A 22,272-nucleotide genomic window follows, 5' to 3' on the forward strand; every position below is an offset into this window, starting at 1 on the left:
CCTGCTGGGACCATCCCTGCCCTGCCCAGCGAGCAGGCAGGGGCCATCCTGGGGGACAGCCACAGCTCCAGGTCTGGCAGAGGGACATCCAGGGGATGCAGTCACAACAAGGGGTTTTAGGGGGCACCTTGCTCTGTTTTTGGGGGCACCTTGCTCTGTTTTTAGGGGGCACCTTGCTCAGTTTTTGGGGGCACCTTGCTCAGTTTTTGGGGGCACCTTGCTCTGTTTTTGGGGGTGCTGCCTGGTCCCCATCCTGCCCTGCTCTGCTCCCCTTAGGGCACCGTCCTGCTGGGGCGGTGGCAGGGCTGCAGGACACCTCCTCAGGGGACAAGGGACACCTCCCTGGTGTCCCCGAGGGACTCGCTCCCTGCCTATTTGCTGCTCCTGGCTGTGTCCCCCTGGCCCTGGGGGCTGTCCCTGTCCTCCCCTGGCCCCAGCAGAGGCTGCTCCATGCCCTGGTCCCTGTGATCACTCATGGACATCTCGGCCAGGGCCTCGGCCATGGCCTGGCGGACACTCTCGGTCAGTTTGGGGACATCCTTTGGGCTCAGGCCACACGTTTCCACCCTGGGGAGGACTTGGATGGTGCAGGTCCCTGGGAGAGGAGGGAAAAGCCAGGGATGTGTTAGAGGATCCCAGCAGGAACTGGGTATTCCCCCAGGCATCTTCCACCCCAGCTGCCTCCCCACCCCTCAGCATCCCTCAGACACCCTCAGGTGCCTCATCCCCAGTGCCAGCCCTGCCCTCTGCCATGGGAATTCCTGCCCATCCCTTACCAGAGGTGAATCTCTTCTCCTCAGGGCTGAAGAAGTCCCTGTACGGGGAGATCACGATGGGGACAATGGGAACCTGCAGGATATGGAGGGTCAGGGGGGGCCCCCAGAGAGAGCCCTCCCCAGGTGAGACTCCTGCTCCTGCCTGTCCCTTCCTGGTGCTGCCCAGCACCATGTCCTTCATCCCTGGGGACCAAAGACCCCCAGTCCTAGGGACCAAATCTCCCCATCCTTCGGGGCCAAACCCCTCATCCCTGGGGATCAAATTCCCTCATCCCTGGGGACCAAATCCCCGCATCCCTGGGGATCAAACACCCCATCCATCCCTGGGGACCAAACACCCCCCATCCCTCTGCCCCAGGGTTCACACCCACTCCGCTCCATCCAGGGTGAGCCAAAGGGAAGGAAACATTTTGGAAAAGGCCTCCAAGCCCATCGAGTCCAACATTTGATTGCCCATTTCCTTACCTGGGCCTGCACGGCCAGGTGGAAAGCACCACGCTTGAAGGGCAGCATGGACTTGCCCAGGTTCCTGGTGCCTTCAGGGAAAACCCACACACGGAGCTGCAGGGGACAGGGACAGAGGTGACCCCATGTTTTAGGCTGAAAGGTGTGGCTGGGATGTGTGTTCTGTCCCCATCTGTCAGAGCTGGGGCAGTTCTCTGCTGTTCTTTGGGCATTTTCTTTATCTCTCCCACAGCCAATCCTCCCTCCAGGAGATCTCTTCTGTTCATGGGCCGTTAATTATTAATTATCTTCTGTCCATGGCCACTGAGTGTCCCTGCAGGGCTGATCCAATCCCATCATCCCATGGGGAGATGCTGCGCCCAGGGGAGGAGCCAAGCATTCCTACCTGGATCCAATCTGAGCTTTGGGACACCCCAGCAGCCTTTGCCCAGTGCATTGCCAGAGGAGCAGCTTCTGCTGCCCTGCATGGCCAGAGGGAGCCCAGGCCCATCTCCAGCAGCCCTGGAGCTGCAGAGGAAAACTCCCCCCTTGTGCAGGATCCCTGCTCCAGCAGAGCCACAGCTGGCACTGCAGGAGGGCTGAGCCCCCATGGGATGGGGCTGTGCCACCCCCCTGACACACAGGGGACAGGGACTGCTCTCACTCTGTCCGTGGTTGTTGGGGATTTTTTGTACTATTGCATTTGTATTTTATTTTTCCTAATAAAGAACTGTTATTCCTGCTCCCATATCTTTGCCTGAGAGCTGCTTAATTTCAAAATTATAACAATTCAGAGGGAGGGCTTTGCATTTTCTATTTCAAGGGAGGCTCCTGCCTTCCTCAGCAGACATCTGGCTTTTCAAACTGAGACACCCCGACCTCAGCTGGGTCAGTCCTGCCCACAGCCTGTGGCATTCACATTCTCTGAACATGATTTCTTGGCCCAGGGTTTTTCTCCTGGGAAGCTGAAAGGCAACAAGAGGCCTCAGAGAAAAGGAAAACAATTCTGATCTCATTTGCTTCTCCTGTGCTGTGCTCATGTGGAATGTGTTTGGAGATTGTTTACCCACAGGTGATTGTTCCATTGCATTCTGCTGTGAGTTGTTTTCACTCTTTGGCCAATCACAGCCAAGCTGTGTCAGGACTCTGGAAAGAGTCACAAGTTTTCATTATTATCTTTTTAGCATTTTGTAAGTATCCCTTCTGTATTTTTTAGTATAGTATAGTATAGTATGGTATTCTTTAATAGAATATAGTATAATAATAATAATATATATATTACATATTATACTATATTCTATTAAAATAGAATAATAAATATTAATTTATTTAATTTATATTCTTAAATTATTTATTATTCTACATTAATATTTTATTAATATAGAATAATAAATTCTATAATAATTATTCTTTAATAGAATATAGTATAATTAATAGAATATAGTATAATAAAGTAATAATATAGTACAATAAAGTAATAATAAAGTAATATTATAGTATAATAAAATAATAGTAAAGTAATTATGGAGTAATAACTCCATATAATAACATGGAGTCAGATGCATCATTCTTCCCTACCAGGGGGTTCACGGTGCATTCACACTAAGAGCCCCTGACCCCCCCGGTGTCCCCCAGCCCTGTCCCTCACGTTCTCTCTCCTCATGGTGCTGGCAGTGCGGGAGATGACCTCGATGGCCGCGTCCCTGCGCTGGCGCTCGATGAAGATGATGCCACTGAGCCAGCAGGCCCAGCCCACCGTGCCCAGGTACAGCAGCTCCCGCTTGGCGATGGGCACGCAGCGCTCAGGAATCACCTCCACCATTCCTGGGGCGTGGAGAACACCCGTTAACACCTTCCCAACCCACGGCAGTGGCAGCAGAAAAATCACCAGGGAAAACTGCTTGGAAATGGAACCCCCCAGGCTGGAGCAACCAGCTGGATATCAGCAATAAATTCTGCAGCTCAGCCAGTCCTGAGAGGTGATAACTGCAGAGAGAAGCTCTCTGGAGAGGCCAAATTACATCAGTGCACAGAATAATTAATCATTTATGCCCTAATATAATTTATACACTATTTAATAATTCATACCCTAATATAGGACCAGGTTGGGGTTATTTTAGCCTTGACTTAAAGGATTTTCAGCTGTCCCCAATCCCAGGATCACCCTGTGGCATCACCTCCTGTTATCCCTCCTCTCCCTGCAGCACAGCCCAGTCCCAAAAGCCCTCCTGGTCCGTTCCCACCACACATCCCTGCCCTGATCCCGGTGCTGACCCCCGAAATCCATCCTGGCGCACCCCTGGAGCCCCCAGACGTTCCGGGGGTCCCCCCACGCACCCATGAGGTCCAGGGAAGCCTGGTGGTTGCAGACGATCACGAAGGGCCCCGGCAGCTGCAGCCGCTCCGAGCCCCTCACCCGCATCCTGATGCCGTAGAAGCGCTTGAGGGGCAGGAGCGCCGCCCGTAGGAGCCTGTCGAGATAAGGGACGAGATAAGGATCGAGATAAGGAACGAGATAAGGATCGAGATAAGGGGCCAGATAAGGATCGAGATAAGGGACGAGATAATTAATGAGATAAGGAACGAGATAATGAATGAGAAAAGGGACGACATAAGGGATGAGATAAGGAACGAGATAAGGCAGAGGGATACGTGTGAGGAACGGTTCTGGGAGGGCTGGGTTAGGCCGGGCTGTGCTGCTGGACCCGGGCTCAGGCTCAGGGAATTTTGGATTTCTCACACATTTGCAGCCTGTGAGGCTCAGAACTCACCTGGCTCCCACCTCAGCTGAGCCCAGCTCCTGGCTCAGAGCAGAGGGAGCTGCTGAGGAGGGAGAGTGAGGAGCACGAGGTTGTGGCAGGGAAAAACCGGGATTTTGATGTGCAGGGATGATGGGAAAGCAAAAAGAGAAAGTGGCGGATTGAAAGGGGATGGGGATGGGGATGGGGATGGGGATGGGGACAGGGAAAGGGATGAAGATGGGGAAGGGGACGGAGATGAGGATGGGGATGGGATCTTCACATCCTAACGAGGACAAACTGTCTCTGCCCGGGAGAAGCTCCCCAGGTGCTCAGCTGGATCCGTGTGTGGATGGAAATGCAGATCCCAGACTCCCAAAGCCAGAGGTGAATCCCAGCAGGGAGGAGCTGAGCTGGGGATGGGTGGCAGAGGGACAGACAGATCCCCAGGGATGTGGGTGACCCCAGGGACCGCCCCTGCACTGCTTTGTGCGGCAGGGGGAAGGGAAAACCAGCCCGGATCCATTCCTATGGGGAATCACAAATGGCTCCACCGGAGCTGCAGTGTCGGGAAGAGATGGATCTGAGCAGAACAGCAGTGTCACATCCCGGGAGGGCTGGACAGGAGGAGGAATATGGGGATGGCAGCGATGGGTGACGCTCAGGATGGGAATAATGAGAGGAGTGGAGGGAGGAGGGGGCACCAGGGATTCCAGCAGCCGTGGAGACAAAATCCTGGGACACGTCAGTGTTGGAATGGGGCACTGTCCGACCCACAGAGGGTCTGTGCCACTGTCCCCACATCTGTCACTGCCCCCAGGGCACAGGGAAGGGCTCAAGGAAGGGCTCAGCACCAGGTGAGAATGCGGGACAGGGTCCGCGGTATCGCCCCCATCCCTCGGGAGCCGCAGGCTCGAATATCCCTGAGGATCCGAGGAGGAGCGGTGCCCCAAAGCCAGGATAATGACAGGGAAGCGCTGCGAGCCGCAGGCTCTGGGATCCGCAGGAGCGGGAGCTGGGCGGGCACGGAGCTGCCGGTGGGACGAGATAAGCGGCGCTGATAAGGCGGGAGAGGCTCAGCCGCCCTCGGGATCGCCGCCCAGCCGGAAGCTCTGGAGCAGCCCGGGATGAGCCCGGCGTTCCCCGGGAAGAACCCGGGACAGGCTGCGGCACCACCGGTACTGCCGAACCATCACTGGGAACACCGAACGACCGCCGGGAGCACCGAACCTCGGACTGGGAACACCGAACCACCGCCGGTACCGCCGAACCTCCGACCGGGAACACCCAACCACCACCAGGAACACCGAACCACCGCCGGTACCGCCGAACCTCCGACCGGGAACACCCAACCACCACCAGGAACACCGAACCTCGGACTGGGAACACCGAACCACCGCCAGGAACATCGAACATCTGACTAGCACCACCAAACCTCAGACTGGGAACACCGAACCACCGCCGGTACCATTGCTGCAGCACCGCCGGTACCACTGAACCATCACTGGGAACACCGAACCTCAGACTGATAACGCTGAATCTCAGACCGGTACCACCAAGCCACCACCGGTATACCACTGAACCTCGAACTTAAAACACCAAACCATCACCGGGAACACTGAACCTCTGACTGGGAACACCAAACCACCTCTGGTATCACTGAACCACCGCTGGTACCACCGAACCACTGCCGGGAACACCGAACTTCCAGCTGATGCCACCAAACCACCTCTGGGAACACCGAACCACCTGTGGTACCACTGAACCTCCAGCTGATAACACCGAACAGCTGCTGGGAACACCGAACCACCACCAGTACCACTGAACCACCGCCAGTACCACGAAACCACCTCCAGGAGCACCGAACCACTGCTGGTACCACTGAACCTCTGGCTGATAACACCAAACCTCAGACTGGAAACACCGAACCACCACCGGTACCACTGAACCACCACTGGGAACACCGAACCTCTGACCAGTACCAGCGAACCCCAGACTGATAATGCTGAACCTTGGACCGGGAACACTGAACCACTGCCGGGAACACCGAACCTCAGACTGATAACACCGAACCACCACTGGGAACACCAAACCTCAGACCAGTACCACCGAACCACCACCGGGAACACCGAACCTCTGACCAGGAACACCAAACCACCACCAGTACCACCGAACCACCTTCAGGAACATCGAACATCTGACCAGCACCACCAAACCTCAGACTGGTAACATTGAACCTTGGACTGGTACCACCAAACCACCGCCGGTACCACTGAACCTCGGACTGAAAACACCAAACCATCACCGGGAACACTGAACCTCTGACTGGGAACAAAGAACCTCGGACCAGTACCACCAAACCACCACCGGGAACACCAAACCACCACCAGGAAAACCGAACCTCAGACCAGGAACACCAAACCACTACCGGTACCACCAAACCACCACTGGTAACACCGAAACTTGGACTGATAACACCAAACCACCACCAGTACCACCAAACCACCACTGGTAACACCGAACCTCGGACTGATAACACCAAACCTCTGGCTGGTTACACTGAACCACTGCCAAGAACACCAAACCTCGGACCAGAAATACCAAACCTCGGACCGGTACCACCAAATCTTGGACTGATAACACTGAACCTCGGACCAGTACCACCGAAACTCGGAAGGGTATCACCAAACCTCCGGCTGGGAACACCAAACCATTACCGAGAACACTGAACCTTGGACTGATAACACCGAACTTCAGACCAAGAACACCGAAGCTCAGACTGGTCCCACCGAACCACCACCGGTACCACTGAACCGATGACAACACCGAACCTGCGGCCACGCTCCCGCCGCAGGCCGGGATCCCTCCACACAAATCCTCAGAGTTTCTCAAGCTGGGACATTTTCCCTGTGTAATTAATCTGTGCTCATCCTGCCCAGGAATCCAGCAGCGGGATTGCAACACCCTGAGCGCGCCCAGGCCTTCCCCCGGTGTTGCACTGAGATGTTATCTCCTCCCTGGTGTTATCTCCCCGGTGTTGTTATCTCACCGGTGTTATCTCCCTGCTTCCACCCCCGGGAGCAGAGTCGGGACCCGGCTGTGATCAGGACATGGCTGTGACAGGGACAGGGCTGTGACCCTGACAGGTGATGGCACCAAGACATCCCAAAACCATAAAAACATGAAATTGTTTGGGTTTGAAGGGACCTTAAACCCACCCAGTGCCACCCCCTGCCATGGCAGGGACACCTCACACTATCCCAGGGTGCTCCAAATCACCTCCAGCCTGGCCTGGGACACTTCCAGGAATGGGGCAGCCATGGAATAATCTGTACCAGGACTCTCCACCCTCAATCCCTCTGCCAGGGTGCTGTTTCCAGGTCTTCCATAGGCAAAACCAGAGCCAGGGACACAGCACTGGGCATGTATCTGCCCCCTGCCCTGATGGTACCTCCAAACCCCCCCATTACCCACCCAGGTGATGACCCCAACATTGCCATGGTCAGGAATGTTCCCTTTTATGTTATTTCATCCCTCAGGGACCACAAATCCCAACTCCAGCATGGTCTGACCCCTCCTGGGCACAGCCAGCACCTCTCACACCACAAGCTGCACTTCACTGCCCCACGGATGTGACCACAGCCCTGGCCTTGGCCCCAGGGCTCTGCCACCAGCTGTGACCCAGCTGTGGCTCCAGCCAGGGAGAGCCTGTGGCCACAAACCATGGGATTTCCTGCAGCTGAGCCAAGCCCAGCCAGCTCTCCCCATCTCCATCCCTCACTCACCTCATGTTCTCCACGGAGCGTCCCCGGAAGGCAGCCAGGGGGGACAGCAGGGTGGCCAAGGCCACGATCCAGCAGTTGAAGAAGGCCACCTTGCAGAGGAACTGGAAGTGGGGGCTGCACCTGTAGAGCAGCAGCGCTGCCAGGGGCAGGAGCAGCAGCCCCTGGAGCAGCAGCAGGTCCATGGTGCTGCCCCAGCTCAGCCCGGGCCGGGCCAGGTGAATCAGGAGCATCCTGTGTGGGTGGCTGGGGCTGGCCCAGGGGAAGGCTCTTTGTGCATCTCATCCCGGCTCAGGGATGGCTCAGGTGGAAGCAGGACACCCACCCAGGGGTGGAGAGTGGCTGTGAGTCACACAGGGACCCTGAGTCACCTGAGGTGTCACTGCTGTCACCTCCTGGGCTATTGAAGACTCCAGGGCGGTGAGATCAGACCTGCTGCTCACTGAACTCTTCCTGTCCCAGGTATCTGTCCTGTGCTGCCACATTTCTCTTCACAGAGAAAAGCAAGGACAATTCTTCCCAAGGATTTCTGAGATTCACATTCTCTGAACCTCAGGGAAAGGAACCACAGTTCTTATCTCACTTGCTGTGCCTGTGTTTGTGCCGAAGTAGAATGCAACATGGAGATTATTTACCCACAGTGATGGGGTTTTGTTTCCTTGGCCTGTCAGGGACAGGTGTGTAGCCCCACATTTCTCTTCACAGAGAAAACAAGGCAGAATTCTTCCCAAGAATATTTCTAGGTTTCACATTCTCTGAACCTCAGAGAAGGAAACACAATTCTTATCTCATTTGCTGTGCCTGTGTTTTGCCAAAGTAAAATGCAATATGGAGATTGTTTGCCCACAGTGATGGGGTTTTGGTTCCTTGGCTTATTAGGGCCAAGTGTGGAGCCCCACATTTCCCTTCACAGAGAAAAGCAAGGCAGAACTCTTCCCAAGAATATTCTTATCTCATTTGCTGTGCCTTTGTTTGTGCCCAAGTAGAATGCAACGTGGAGATTGTTTACCCACAGTGATGGAGTTTTGTTTCCTTGGCCTGTCAGGGCCAGGTGTGTGTGTGTGTGTCAGGACTGTCACTGACAGCCACGAGATTCTGGGCAGTGTGTGCAGGGTTGAGTGCTGGGCAGGTTCAGTTTAGATGTATAGAATAATATAGTATAATAAAGTCATTAATTAGCCTTGTGATATCCATGGAGTCAGATGCATCATCCTCTCTCCCTCACCTCTGATTTACAATAGTCCTGGCCAGGGGCTGCCGGCCCTGGGAAAGGGAGGCTCAGCTTGTGGGGACAGCAGGAGCTGCTCCTGGTCCATGGCTGGGCACAGCCACCTGCTGGCACCCAAACCTCACCCTGCAGAGCCTCAGATGGCTGGGAGACATCTCCCACCTGGAATGGCAGCAGGAACCCCTGCTCCCCATCCCCTGCTCCGTTTGGGCAGCAGGAGCCCCTCTGCCCTTCCCTTCCCAGTGCCCAGCTTGTGTCCCCAGGGTCCCACAGTGCCTGGGGCCGGGCTCTGCCACCCCCTCTGCCAGCCCTGCAGGGGTGGCAGCCCTTGGCCCAGTTGGCAGCCAGGGGCCGTGTTGCATGAGGTGTTTTCAGGGGCGCAATTAGCACAGGCTGTAATTAACCTCTCCTCCTGCTCTGATGCCTTGCAGGATCCAGGCCAGCCCCGTGGAAACTCCTGGAACCAAGTCCTGGTGACAGCAGGGACCAAGTCCTGGTGACAGCAGGGACACTGGGCCGGTGTCAGCCCCCAGGAGCCTCTCCCAGCCCTGCTGGTCCAATCCCAAATGAGGAATCCCAGAATCCCAGGGGGGTTTGGGTGGGAAGGACCTCACAGCCCATCCAGTGCCATGGCAGGGACACCTGCCACCATCCCAGGTGGCTGCAAGCCCCCAGGACACCCCCAGGGCTGGGGAAGGGGGGACATCCCTGTGCTGCTGCCATCCCTGGGCTCAGCCCTGACCCAGCAGCAGCAAAATCCTCTTGTGCCTGCCCTTGTGCCTCTCTGGGGGCTGCCAGTCCCCCCAGGCCACTCCTGGGCACTGTCACCTCTGCTGGGACCACCCCAGCTCCCTGCCCTCCCCTGGCAGGACCCACCCTCAGCCCAGCATCTCTGCATCACTGCCCTGTCACTGTGATATTTGATGAAAAATCCCTTTGACAGCACATTTTCTCCTGAGAAGCTTCAGCTTCTCCATGTTTTGCTGCTTTGGAATGTGATTTGGAGAATTGTTTACCCAGCCTGTGAATTGTTTTTAATTAATGGCTAATCCCAGGTCCAGCTGTGTCAGGGCTCTGGTCAGTCACAAGATTTTATTATTCATTCCTTTCTCCACAAAATTTTATTGTTCATTCCTTTCTAGCTTTCTGATGTCTCCTTTCTATTTTTTTAGTATGGTTTTAGTATATAATTTTCTTTTACTATAATATAACATTACATCATAAAATAATCAATCAGCCTTCTGAAACATGGAGTCAAGATTCTCATCTCTTCCCTCGTCCTGGGGACCCTCAAACACCACCACAGAGCCCTCCCACCCTGGAGGTGACAGAGATGTCCCCAGGCTCTGGCCAGGCTGGAGGGTGCCCCAGTTTGACCAGTAACCCCGGGGTTATGTCCACCAGGGCTGTTGCAATGCCCATTGCTTCACCCTCCCATTCCTCTCATTATTCTCATATTAAAGCAAAGATTGGGTCACATCCCGAGCCCACCCTTCCTGCCCAGCCCATTCCAGGTGACTCCTCACTCCTCCTCCCCATTCTGTGTCCATGGGGGAGCCTTTGGGCACCAGGCTGCTCTCCCATCAATCCCAGCCTTGCTTTTGGATGCCTCCTTCAGTCCCTCCCTGTCACAGACAACTTTTATGAAAAATCCTTTCCTTAGGATGCTTCCTCCTGAGAAGCTGAGAGGCCTCAGGAACAAAATGTAACCAATGGTTATCTGCTGCTGTGGAATGCAACAGGTGCATCTGGGATTGGGCTCATGTGGTTGTTTCTAATTAATGGCCAATCACAGTCAGCTGGCTCAGACTCTCTGTCCCAGACACAAGCTTTTGTTATCATTCCTACTTTTTCTATTCTTAGCCAGCCTTCTGATGAAATCCTTTCTTCTATTCTCTTAGTACAGTTTTAATATAATATATATCATAAAATAATGAATCAATCCTTCTGAAACATGGAGTCAGATCCTCATCTCTTCCCTCATCCTCAGATCCCCGTGAACACGGTCACAGCTCCCAGCTGGAGGAGCTGGACCTTCCTGCTGGAATCCACCTGATCCTCCTGCTCCACATTTGGGGGCTCCTCCAGGGGCCAGGCTGGGGAGGATCTGCCCATTGCAGAGCCCAGGGAAGGGAAATCCTGCCTTCCACCGGCAGAGGACAGGCAGGGCTGTCCAAGGAGGGGTTTACGGTGCCTCTCTGCATCTTCAGAGCTCCAGACCACCGGCCCTGAGGTCTCCTGCCAGGAGCTCTGCTCCAGGGAAAAGCCTGGAGCCCCCCAGGGCACAGCAGGGCTGGGGAGGTGGCACGGGCAGGGGACAGCTCCCAGCATCCAAAAACCTCCTCTGCCCCCTTCCTCCTGCTCTCGGGGAGCTCAGGGGTCACTGAATGCTGGGAAACTCTGGGATTTCCCTCTCAGGCTGCTCTCCCCACAAGATCCAGCTCTGCCCCTGCTCAGCCAGGAGATCTCAGCCTGGAGCTCCAGCACTGCTCCAGCACCCCCTCACCCCCCCAGACCTGACAGGAACCCCCCAGCATCCCTTCACTCCCTCCCCCAGACCTGACAGACCCCCCCTGACCTGACAGACCCCCCCAGACTGACGGGAGCCCCCAGACCTAACAAAACCCCCCCAGACCTCACAGACCCCCAGCACCTCCTCACACCCAGACCTGACAGGAACCCCCCAGCACCCCCTCTCCCCCACAGACCTCACAGACCCCCCCTCCCGGGCTCCTCTCAGCCCCCCAGGCACTGCCAGACCCCCCCAGCCCCGAGGGAGCCCCTGCACCCAGGCACGGAGCCACCAGCCCATTACAGATTACAGATGCAATTAATGTAATTACAGATGTTTAATTAGCGACAGCAGGGCGCTCTCTTAACAAAGCACATTAATTACAGGCGATGCTGCGCTGGGAGCTGGAGGGATGAATGGAGGCGGGGACCGTCCTCTGTCCCACCCCCGGGCACAGCACGGCCCGTGCCACCCCAGCCTGGGGGGACCAGGGTGACACCGGGGCTGGGACAGCCCTGCCGGGGGGCTCAGCAGGGAAACCACCCCAAAACCCCAAAAGCATCCATCCAGGATCTTCAGGGTGGAGGGAAGCAGAACTCAGAGCCCCCAGTGCTGCTCCATGGTGTAAAACTCTGTGGGGTGGGATGGGAGGGGATCCATGGGATGGGATGGGATGGGATGGGATGGGATGGGATGGGATGGGATGGGATGGGATGGGATCCATGGGGTGGGATCCATGGGATGGGATGGGTTGGGATCCATGGGATGGGTTGGGATCCATGGGATGGGATGGGATGGGTGGGACATTACTGGGATGAGATAAGGTGGGATAATGGGATGGGACATTATTGGGATGGGATGGGATGGGATGGGATCCATGGGATGGATGGGTAGGACATTATTGGGATGGGATAAGATGGGATAATGGGATGGGACATTATTGGAATGGGACATTATTGGGATGGGATCAATGGGATGGGATGGGATAAGACATTATTGGGATGGGATCCATAGGATGGGATGGGATAAGAGGATGGGACATTATTGGGGTGGTATGGGATGGGATAATGGGATTGGATGGGATGGGATGATGGGATCCATAGGATGGGATGGGATAATGGGATGGGATAATGGGATGGGACATTATTGAGATGGGATGGGATAATAGGATGGGATAATGGGATGGGACATTACTGGGAAGAGATGGGACAGGATGGGATGGAATGGAGACGGGAGCAGGGAAGCTCAGCCCAGGGTGATGGAAGCCCGAGGGACGGCTGCCCTGTCGGGACCATGGGGACAGTGTCCCCGGGCTGTCCTTACCCGCTGCAGGGGACACGCCGGGTCCCACGGTGCTGGTGGCACTGGGGGGCGGCGGGGGGGGCACAGCTCTGCTGGGAGGAGCGGGGACAGGGCGGTGAGGGGCGGATGGCGTCCCTGGAGGCGCTGCCACACCAGGGTGGCACCGAGCCCCGGCACTCACCGCCCTTCCCCGGGTGAGGAGCGCAGGAACCGCACGGGGGCCGGGCAGGGAGGGGTCCAGGGCACGTAGTGATGGTGGAAAACCACAGCCTCCTCCTCCTCCTCCTCACCCTGCAAAGGCCCCGCCAGCACCTGAGGGGGGGAACAGAGGCAGGGCTGGGCCGGGGCTCCCAAAGCGCCGCTGGCCGGTGTGATAAATAGGAATGATTCATGCTGACAAAATTGAAACAGTAATCAATATTGATATAGTAATTAATATTTGGAAATAATAAAACATTTAAAAGGTGTAATGCCAAGAAAGAAAGGGAGAGAAGGGGTTCCACCACCCACCCCCTTTCCTGCAGATGTTCAAGGACAGGAAAAAGCAAGAGATAACAGTTACTAAAAATTAACAGAAAGAAGGGAAAACTGGTTGGGTCCCAGGAAAATGAGAGATTTATTGCTTTGATGCTTAAATATAATATTATGTTAGTCTTGGCTTACATTGTACTGGCTTGGTGTGCATGTGTAACCCAAAGGTGAATTAAAGGACATCGAGGAAGAGGAGAGGCCTTCATCAAAAACGACCCCCAAAGACTTGTGTGACCACCAAAACGAGTGGTGGAGCATGCGTGGTAAAGGTGGTGATGAGGGCGGAGGTAGAAGTGGGATGAATCAAAAATGGGAGGAGATGGCATTGACACAGGGCATAAAAGGGGGGAATCTTCACTTGGCAAGCTCGTACGTGAGGTGGCAGGGGACCAGAGCCCTGCACTCCGTACCCCACAGTTATCTTTTGCTTATGTGCTATTGTTGGAACCAAATCATCCCTTATTTTAATCAAATTATATTGTCAATACTTCAAGTGTATCCAATTTTATATATTTTCTAAACTATTCAATTAAAATTGCTGCTACCTCTAATACGATTTGTTTTTTTTAATGATGGGATAATTGGGCAAATATAACACGGGATCGCGCCCAGCTGCTCCCGCTGGGTGGGCTCAGTCCCAGCAAAGCCCCAGGGGGGACACAGGGGGTGGCAGCCCCACAGATGGGACCAAACCCCATGGGAAGAGCCCTTTGATCTGTGTGAGACCATCTGAGCAGGGTCCAGCCCTGGCCAGCCCTGCCCTGGTGGCACTGGGAGGGCAGGGGCTGGGTGCCAGGAGGTGCCAGCTGGCAGCGAGCTCCGCAGCTGCCACAGCCCAGCCCTGCCCCAAAAGCTGCATTGTTCCCCCCAAGGAGATGAAATGTTTTGGTTTGAGATGGATTTTTAACTGGCAGCCCCTGCAGAGCTCCTGCTGGGTTGGGCTGTGCTTCCAGAGGGCCTGGCTGCTCTCTGAGCTCTCAGAGCTGGGCTCCAAACAAAGCCCCAAAACCCCAAAGGGCTGCTCTGAGCTGGGCTAGGACCACCCAGGTGCTGCCCCCAGAGGGTCCCAGAGCAGGACGTGGTGACCCTGAACAGCCCTGGGGGTCCCTCTGCCCCCTCTCTGGTCCCTCTGCCCCCTCTCTGGTCCCTCTGCCCCATCTTTGTCCCCTCTGCCCTCTTTTTGGTCCCTCTCCCCCCTCTTTGGTCCTTGGTCCTTTTTCCCCATCTTTGGTCCCCTTTGCCCCATCTTTGTCCCCTTTACCCCCTCTTTTGTCCTTTTGCTCCCTCCTTGGTCCCTCTTTGGTCCCTCTGCCCCCTCTCTGCCCCCTCTTTTGTCCCTTTTCTCCCTCTTTGGTCCCATTGCCTCCTCTTTGGTCCCTCTCCCCCCTCTTTGGTCCTTGGTCTTTTTTCCCCATCTTTATCCCCTTTTCCCCCGCTTTGGTCCCTCTTTGGTCCCTCCATCCCCCTGAGCCTCACCTGGGCTGGGGCTGTCCCTGCACCACGGGGCATCAGAGCTGCCATGGCCAGGCCGTGCATCAGCAGCTGGTGCATTTGGGAGCCTTGAATCAGCATCAACTCCATCAAACCTGCCCGAGGATGGGAGATTCTGCATCAGAGAAGGAGCAGAGGGAGCAGAGCCTGGGATGAGTGCCCGGGATGGGGCGGCCCCCAGGCTCCTCCCTGTTCCCAAGCAGTGGGAGCACAGCCAGCCTTCCCCCACCCTGCTCTGGAAGCCTCATGTGGTGTTTAAAAATTATTTTGCTTGACTAAAGCTTGAAAATTGCCATATTTGAGCCTTTTCTTCCTTGCTGGCTCACGAGAGGGAGCTGAGCAGGGACAGCAGGGCCAGGGGCTGTGGTCAGCGATTAATGGGGCTGGAGGCTCCAGACTTTCCTCTCATTCTGGGCAGAGTTTCTGCAGCCCTGGCAGTGCCCAGGGCCTTGGGGGGCAGCTGCCCTGGCAGGGGCAGCGTTCAGAGCATGCCAGGCTCAGCCCTGCTCTGTGCATGAGGGGCAGTGTTGGGGAAGATGAAACAGGAAAGCCTGATAAATATGATTGCCTGGCAAAAGATTTTGAGAATATGGAAACCATCAGTGAGATTGGAATAAAAGCAAACTTTGAGATTCCTCAGTTACTGAACAACTGGAAAACAATGGTGTGGCCACTGAAGGTGATCCCCTTTTGATGGAACAACACCCTCTGCTTGCAGACAGGCCCAAGGGGCAGAGCAGACCCTGCCAGCTTGGCAGAAGGGGCCCAAAGAGGAGTTTTTAGGGTTTAAAATGTAACACAGTGTGGTAATGTAATGATTCTTATAGGCTGTATGGAAATGCTGTAGGATTTGTGTATTGTACTAGATTGGTTAGTGAGAATTAGAATATTCAACACAGAAGATTTATTGTATTGGAACAGGAACTTTGCCTCTTACCCCTTTTACTCTCTCACCCTCTCATCCTCTCTCCCCCTCTCTTCTCTCAGCCCTGCTCTGAGCTGTGCCTGGCAGCTCCCAGCAGGGCCCTGCACCCAGGCCCTTTGCAATAAACCCCAAGTTCCTGACCTGGCTGCAGAGATCTCTCATCTCCATCCATCCTGACTGTCCTACCCCCTGATGCTCCTACAGGGCAGGAGCTGGGGGTGAGCCCAGGACCCCAATCCCCACTGCTGGGATCCAGGGAGGAGCAGGGTGGGGATGCTCAGTGCCTCCTCAGCTCCTGCCTGCTCCAGGGCAGTGTCCCTGTCCCCTTGGCTGGAGGCCACACTGAGGGTGTGGGGCTGCTGAGGCTCATCCACACAGAGGAAACCCCAAATCTGCCTCTGGAGCCCCGGAAAACACCCCCATTTTCTGCAGGTGTGAAACTCCCGTGGAAAATTCTTATAAACCTGCTGGAATCCCCTGAAATCCTGCTGGCTTCATCCACCCTGAGCTGCTGGGGCTGCCCCTGGATCCCTGGCAGTGTCCAAGGCCAGGTGGGACATTGGGGCTTGGAGCAGCCTGGGACAGTGGGAGGTGTCCCTGCCATGGCAGGGGTGGCACTGGGTGGGCTTTAAGGTCCCTTCCAGTCCTTCCAGCCAGGCTGGCTGCCAGGACACAGGAGGTGACTGTGCCTCCAGGCAGGAGCACCCCAGCACCTCCTGGGACTCTGCTGAGCTGGGGGCACCCCAGGGACTGAACTGGGGTGGGACACAGGGTGCTGGCAGCTCTGGGTGGATGCACCCATCCCACTGGGGCCAGCCTGGCTCTGTTTACTTCCACACTGATTTGCAGCATCCTTTTTCCTCGAATTTTTAAGGATTTTCCTTGGATTTTTAAGGATTTTCCTCGGATTTTTAAGGACAGCTCCACCTTCCCCCTCCCCACAGCACAAAATGACTCTGCCTGTGGTGTGTCCCCAGTGATGACAGCTCTTTGTCCCTGCTGTCCCCAGCCCCTGTCTCTGCTGTCCCTGATGTCACCACAGGCCCTGGCCCTGCTGCCAGCCCCTCCCAGCCCAGATTTCAGCCTGGGGGCACCCAGGTGGGTGAAGCCCCTCTGGGCAGGGGCAGAGCCGAGGGTTCCAGCCCCTCTCAACTCCACCTTGCAGTTCCAGCAGCCTGTCTGTCACACCCCGGTGTCCCCTGGGGATGGATGGATGCCAGCAGGAAATGGGGGTTTGGAGAACAAAAACAGCTGAATTACGAACCCCCCCCCCAAAAAAAAAAAAAAAAACCAAAAAAACCCCACAACAAACAAACAGAAAAAAAAAGAAAAAAAACCAAACCAAAACAAAAAACCCCCAAAAAACAAAAACCAACCAAACAAAAAAACCGCAAAAAACAAAAAAAAACCCCCAAAAACAAACAAAACCCAAAAAAAAACTAACAAAAAAACCCAAAAAACAACAACAACAATAAAACACAACAAAAACAAAATAACCCACAACAAAACAAAAAAACAAACCGGAAAAAAAAAAACAAAAAACAAAAACCCCACAAAAAACCACCAAAAAACCCCAAAAACCAAACAAAAAAAAACAAAAAAAAAACCAAAAAAAAACCCAAAAAACCCCAAAAGACAACCAAAAAACCCCAAAAACCCCACAACAAAAACAAAAAAACCCACCCAACAACAACAACAAAAAAAACAGAAAAAATAACACACAAAAAACAAACAAACAAAAAAAACCTAACAAAAAACCAAAAACTGTTCCCCGGGAGCATCTTGGAGCCCAGAGTTGGTAAAATCCCAAAATTCGCAGCCCGTGGTGCTGAACCTCCACGCAAGGACCCAAGGATGGGTGGACATGGCCGAGTGCGGCTCGGCTGAACCCGCCGGGCTCGGCTCTGCCCCCCCCAGCCCTGCACGAACCTGGCCGGGCGGGCGGGGGTCCCGCGGGGGCGGCCCCGGGCGCGGGCAGCGGCTGCAGGATCAGCACCGGGCACCGGGAGGGCTCCGGGAATGCTCCGGGGGGCGATCCCAGGGCGCGGGGCTGCGAGGGAGGAGGGGAGGGAAAACCGGGTTTGGAAATTCAAGGGTTAATGCGGAGTCCTGGCAGCGGGACACCAGGGGACAGAGGGGACACGGCTGGGGACAGGCGGGACCGGGACCGGGACCGGGATGGTGGCGGGGACGAGAGACGGGGGTGGGGACAGAGGGGACAGAGGGGATTGGGATGGTGGCAGGATGGAGGGGACAGGGCTGGGGGCAGGGGGCAGGACAGGGGGGACCGAGGTGGGGGCAGGACAGAGGGGGACAAGGATGGCAGGACAGAGGGGACAGGGCTGGTGGCGGGATGGAGGGGACAGGGGTGGTGACAGGACAGAGGGAACTGGGGTGGGGACAGGACAGAGGAGGCACGTCTGGGGACAGGCGGGATCGGGACTGTGATGGTGGCAGGACAGAGGGGACGGGGGCAGTGGCAGGACAGAGGGGACAGGGCTCTGTGGTGGGACGAGCGGGTGGCCCGGGGGAGCAGGACGGGAGCCCTGGAGATGGGAATTTGCTCTCCCCTGGTATTCCCGGGACAGCGCCCCCCCATCCTGGGTCACTCCCAGACCCGCAGAGTCCCCACCCCTGGGGACAGGACTCGGGCACCTTTCGGGGTCTGCAGGGCGTTTGCAAAGCCCAGGGCCCACCCAAAGCCCCGAGCCCAGCCCCGAGCTCCTCTCCACCCTTATCCCGTCAATCCCGAGGCAGGAGCGCTCCAGGCTCACCCCAAGGAGGGGGGTCCCTGCAGGGGGGTTCCCCCAGAGCCCGCGGGGGTCCCCGGGCGCTCCCCGCTCCATGGCTCGGGATCGTCTCCAGGGCTCCGGGGAAACAAACCCTGCCCAGGGAGGCTCGGCCGTGCCAGGAATGTCCCCGGGCAGCTCCTCCCGGCAGGAAATCCCCAGGAAAGGCCCTGGGGACACCGGCCCGGGCTGTTCCTGGGTCCCCACGGGGCTGGGCCGTGTCCCTGACTGTGACTGTGTTCACAGAGGTCCCAGAATGAGGGAAGAGATGAGGATCTGACTCCATGTTTCAGAATATTATGATATGATATGTTATGGTATGATATTATATTATATTATATTATATTATATTATATTATATTATATTATATTATATTATATTATATTATATTATATTATATTATATTATATTATATTATATTATATTATATTACTATCCTAAAAGAATAGAAGAAAGGATTTCATCAGAAGGCTGGCTAAGAATAGAAAAAGAAAGAATGATAACAAAAGCTTGTGTCTGGGACAGAGAGTCCGAGCCAGCTGACTGTGATTTGCCATTAATTAGAAACAACCACATGAGACCAATCCCAGATGCACCTGGTGCATTCCACAGCAGCAGATAACCATTGGTTACATTTTGTTCCTGAGGCCTCTCAGCTTCTCAGGAGGAAAAATCCTAAGAAAAGGATTTTTCAGAAAATATCATGGCTACACCCAACCCTGTGCCTCGTGGTGAGGGGTGAAAGGAGCAGTCAGTGGCATCTGAGGCTCATTAGGGAATGGGAGGGACATTGGGGTAATGAAGTCTATGAAAGATATGGATGGGACGCCCAAAGTGTCCCCAAAATTTGGGTGGCAATCCCAGAGACCTCCAAAATTCTCAACTAGAATTGGGGTTGGGAATCACAAAAACCTCCTCAAAGTCTCCCCAAAATTGGGGATGGGACCCCCGGAGACCCCTGTAAAATTGGGGATGGGATCCCTAAACATCTCCCCTAATACTGGAGGATGGGACTCCTCAGAACCCCCAAAAGTATCCCCAAATCTGGGGATGGGACATCCAAAGTATCCCCAAAACTGGAGAGGGGACACCCAAAGTCTCCCCAAAATTTGGGATGAAATGTCCAAAGTCTCCCCAAAATTGGGGATGGGACCCCCAGAGACCCCTGTAAAATTGGGGATGGGATCCTTAAACATATCCCCTAATACTGGAGGATGGGACTCCTCAGAACCCCAAAAATCTCCCCAAATTTGGGGATGGGGCACCGAAAGTCTCCCCAAAATTCGGGGATGGGACACCCAAAGTATCCCCAAAACTGGAGAGGTGACACCCAAAGTCTCCCAGAAATTTGGGATGGGACCTTCAGAGACCCCGGTAAAATCGGGGATGGGATCCTTAAACATCTCCCCCAGTGCTGGAGAATGGGACTCCTAGGAACCCCCAAAAGTCTTCCCAAAATTGGGGATGGTCCCCGGGATTAACCAGCCCCAGTGCCACCCCAGGGCCGCTCCTCAGGGTGTCACAGCCTCGGTGCCACCTGGGGGTCCCCGGGGTGTCCTTGTCACTGTGCCAGGTCCCCCAGGGCTGTGTCCCAGCTCCCTGTCCATGTCCCCAGGGATGCAGTGACCACGGGCATGAGCAGGAAATGCTGGCAGCAGAGCCAAAATTTGGGATGAAACCTCCCCAAAATTGGGGATGGGAACCACAGAACAGCCCCAAAATCCCCCAAAACTGAGAATGGGAACCGAACGTCTTCCCTAAAATTTGGATAGGAGCCGCAGAGACCTCCAGAAGTCCCCCCGGAATTGGGGGTGGGAAGCACAGAACCCTCCAAAAGCTCCCCAGTGTTTGGGACCCCACCGCGGGTCCTTGCCAGGGTGTTCCCGAGGGGATTTGTGCCCACAGGGCACAGCCAGCCCCTGGCAGAGAGCTCATCCCAGGAAATGCTGGGGATGGGGAGTCTGCAGGAAACGCTGAATCCCAGCAAAATGCCCCCTGTGCCCCCATCCCGCCCGTCCCGCCCCCTCCGCCCCCCGGGGCATTTCCATGGATCTCACATCCCAGCTCTGCCGTGCCCCCAGGGCCGATCTGGGAACTTTTCCCGGGGTTTCAGCCCTCAGCCAGCTCTGCTCGGGGACAAATCTCTCCCAAAACTCTCGTTCTGCCCCAGAACGGCACTGTAGACCCCCCCAAATCCTCCCCCCAGCTCCCAAATCCCCTCCTCCCCGCCGAGCCCGGCTGCCTCAGCCCCTCCCTTGGCTCCAGTCCGGGCTATTTTCTGCTTGATTGGGTTTTTCACTGTGTTCCTGATTTTCCCGACCCCCTCTGGATTGCTTTTCTGCCTTTTGTTAGAATCCTAAATTCCCATTATTTGCCCATTTAATTACTGTGCTGCTTCCTGCCCGTTTGGCAGAGCCGGGCTGGGCTGATCCCGGTCTTATCTCCCCTTAGGAGGAATTAAAACACTGGGATGGGGGTGAGGAGTCCGAGAGAGCCTCGTGCCAGGGACATGAGGGGTGACAGGGACCTGCTCGGGATGTCCTCAGCCTCCCACGGCAGCCTGAGCCCTCTGGGGGGACATTATGGACAGAGGGGAGGAGGAGGAGGAGGAGGAGGAGGAGGAGGAGGAGGAGGAGGAATTTGGGAAGTTTTCTTGAGCCAAAGCAAACACAAGCAAGGCTGGTCCCAAGGGCAGGGCTCAGGCTGGGCTCAGCTCTGGGCTGTGCCTGGCTCCTGCCTCTCCCTGTCCCTGTCCCTGTCCCCTGGCCCCTGGCCCTTTTCAATCCCCCAGAACATCCCCTCAGCCCAACTCCTGGACCTGGTCACAGCTCAGGGTCATGGAATTGGGGCTGCAGGTCGGGCTGGGGACAGCCCCAGGGCAGGAGCACTCCCAGCCCTTCTGAGGATCCATGGCAGAGGGGGCTGAGGGGCAGGACAGGAGCTGCCCAGGAAAGCAGAGCCTGGGCACAGGGACGTGCCAGTGTCCAGGTGGGATGGGGACAAAGGCGGCTGTGGCTGTGCTGTCCCCAGGTCACCTTGCCCCAGCTGGAGGTGACACCTCTGCTGACCTTGGAGTGTTTGGTGGGGACACAGAAAACATAAAACATCCACTGGGAAAACCCAGGAGGGACCAGGGGATGTTCCAGCTCCAATGGGGACAGATCCTGCTGTCTCCTGGAAGAGCCACTCAGTGCCAAGGACACCCTGAGGGTGCCCAGCAGAGGATTTGCTCCCTTTGGAAGCTCTGGGATTTCTTCTGGAAACCCTCAAAAACTGCCCCTGCCAGGGCTGGGATCTCAGCCCTGTCCCTGCTCAGGCACAGGGATTTTGGACCAGGAGTTTTCTTGTCAGGACCAAGGCCTTGGAATGGGGTCAGTCCCTGGGGACCAGGAGGGACAGGGACCCTCTGCCACCCCTGGGCCCTGTGGGTGCTGCTGCAGCTCCTGCAATGGAACCTGTGTGGTCCCCTGCAAAGGGATCAGTGTGGTCCCCTGCAATGGGATCAGAGGGATCCCTGCAATGGGATCAGAGAATCCCCTGCAATGGGATCAGAGGGATCTCTGCAAAGGGATCCGAGGGATCCCTGCAATGGGATCATTGGGACCCCCTGCAATGGGATCAGAGGGATTTCCTGCAATGGGGATCAGAGGGATCCCCTGCAATGGGATCAGAGGGATCCCTGCTATGGGATCAGAGGGATGCCCTGCAATGGGATCAGTGGGATTTCCTGCAATGGGATCAGAGGGATTTCCT

General features: G+C 55.7%; 2 protein-coding genes across 5 annotated transcripts; both read right to left on the bottom strand.

Annotated features, from left to right (window-relative positions):
• Positions 1–371: 371 nt before the first annotated feature.
• Positions 372–7,925, bottom strand: AGPAT1 (1-acylglycerol-3-phosphate O-acyltransferase 1). Its single transcript, XM_066567012.1, has 6 exons — positions 7,744–7,925; positions 3,558–3,691; positions 2,869–3,044; positions 1,242–1,337; positions 777–849; positions 372–595 (listed from the first exon to the last, which is right to left on the bottom strand). Exons 1-6 carry the CDS (start codon positions 7,923–7,925, stop codon positions 372–374), a joined length of 885 nt encoding a protein of 294 aa, XP_066423109.1.
• A 3,896-nt stretch (positions 7,926–11,821) lies between these two features.
• PRR29 (proline rich 29) lies at positions 11,822–18,585 on the bottom strand. Of its 4 annotated transcripts, none has more exons than XM_066567017.1 (6): positions 18,504–18,585; positions 17,659–17,779; positions 14,790–14,899; positions 12,964–13,094; positions 12,804–12,871; positions 11,822–12,112 (listed from the first exon to the last, which is right to left on the bottom strand). In XM_066567017.1, the coding sequence occupies exons 1-6, from the start codon at positions 18,573–18,575 to the stop codon at positions 12,078–12,080; spliced, it is 537 nt and encodes a 178-aa protein (XP_066423114.1). In that variant the 5' UTR covers positions 18,576–18,585; the 3' UTR covers positions 11,822–12,077. The 4 variants fall into 4 exon arrangements, with proteins under 4 accessions (XP_066423114.1, XP_066423112.1, XP_066423111.1 ...); XM_066567015.1 differs by having other exon boundaries at positions 12,804–12,874; XM_066567014.1 differs by lacking the exon at positions 11,822–12,112 and adding an exon at positions 12,515–12,673.
• Between the last annotated feature and the right edge of the window lie 3,687 nt (positions 18,586–22,272).

Source organism: Molothrus aeneus, chromosome 28 (assembly GCF_037042795.1).
Source record: "Molothrus aeneus isolate 106 chromosome 28, BPBGC_Maene_1.0, whole genome shotgun sequence".
In the NCBI taxonomy this organism is placed as follows: domain Eukaryota; kingdom Metazoa; phylum Chordata; class Aves; order Passeriformes; family Icteridae; genus Molothrus; species Molothrus aeneus.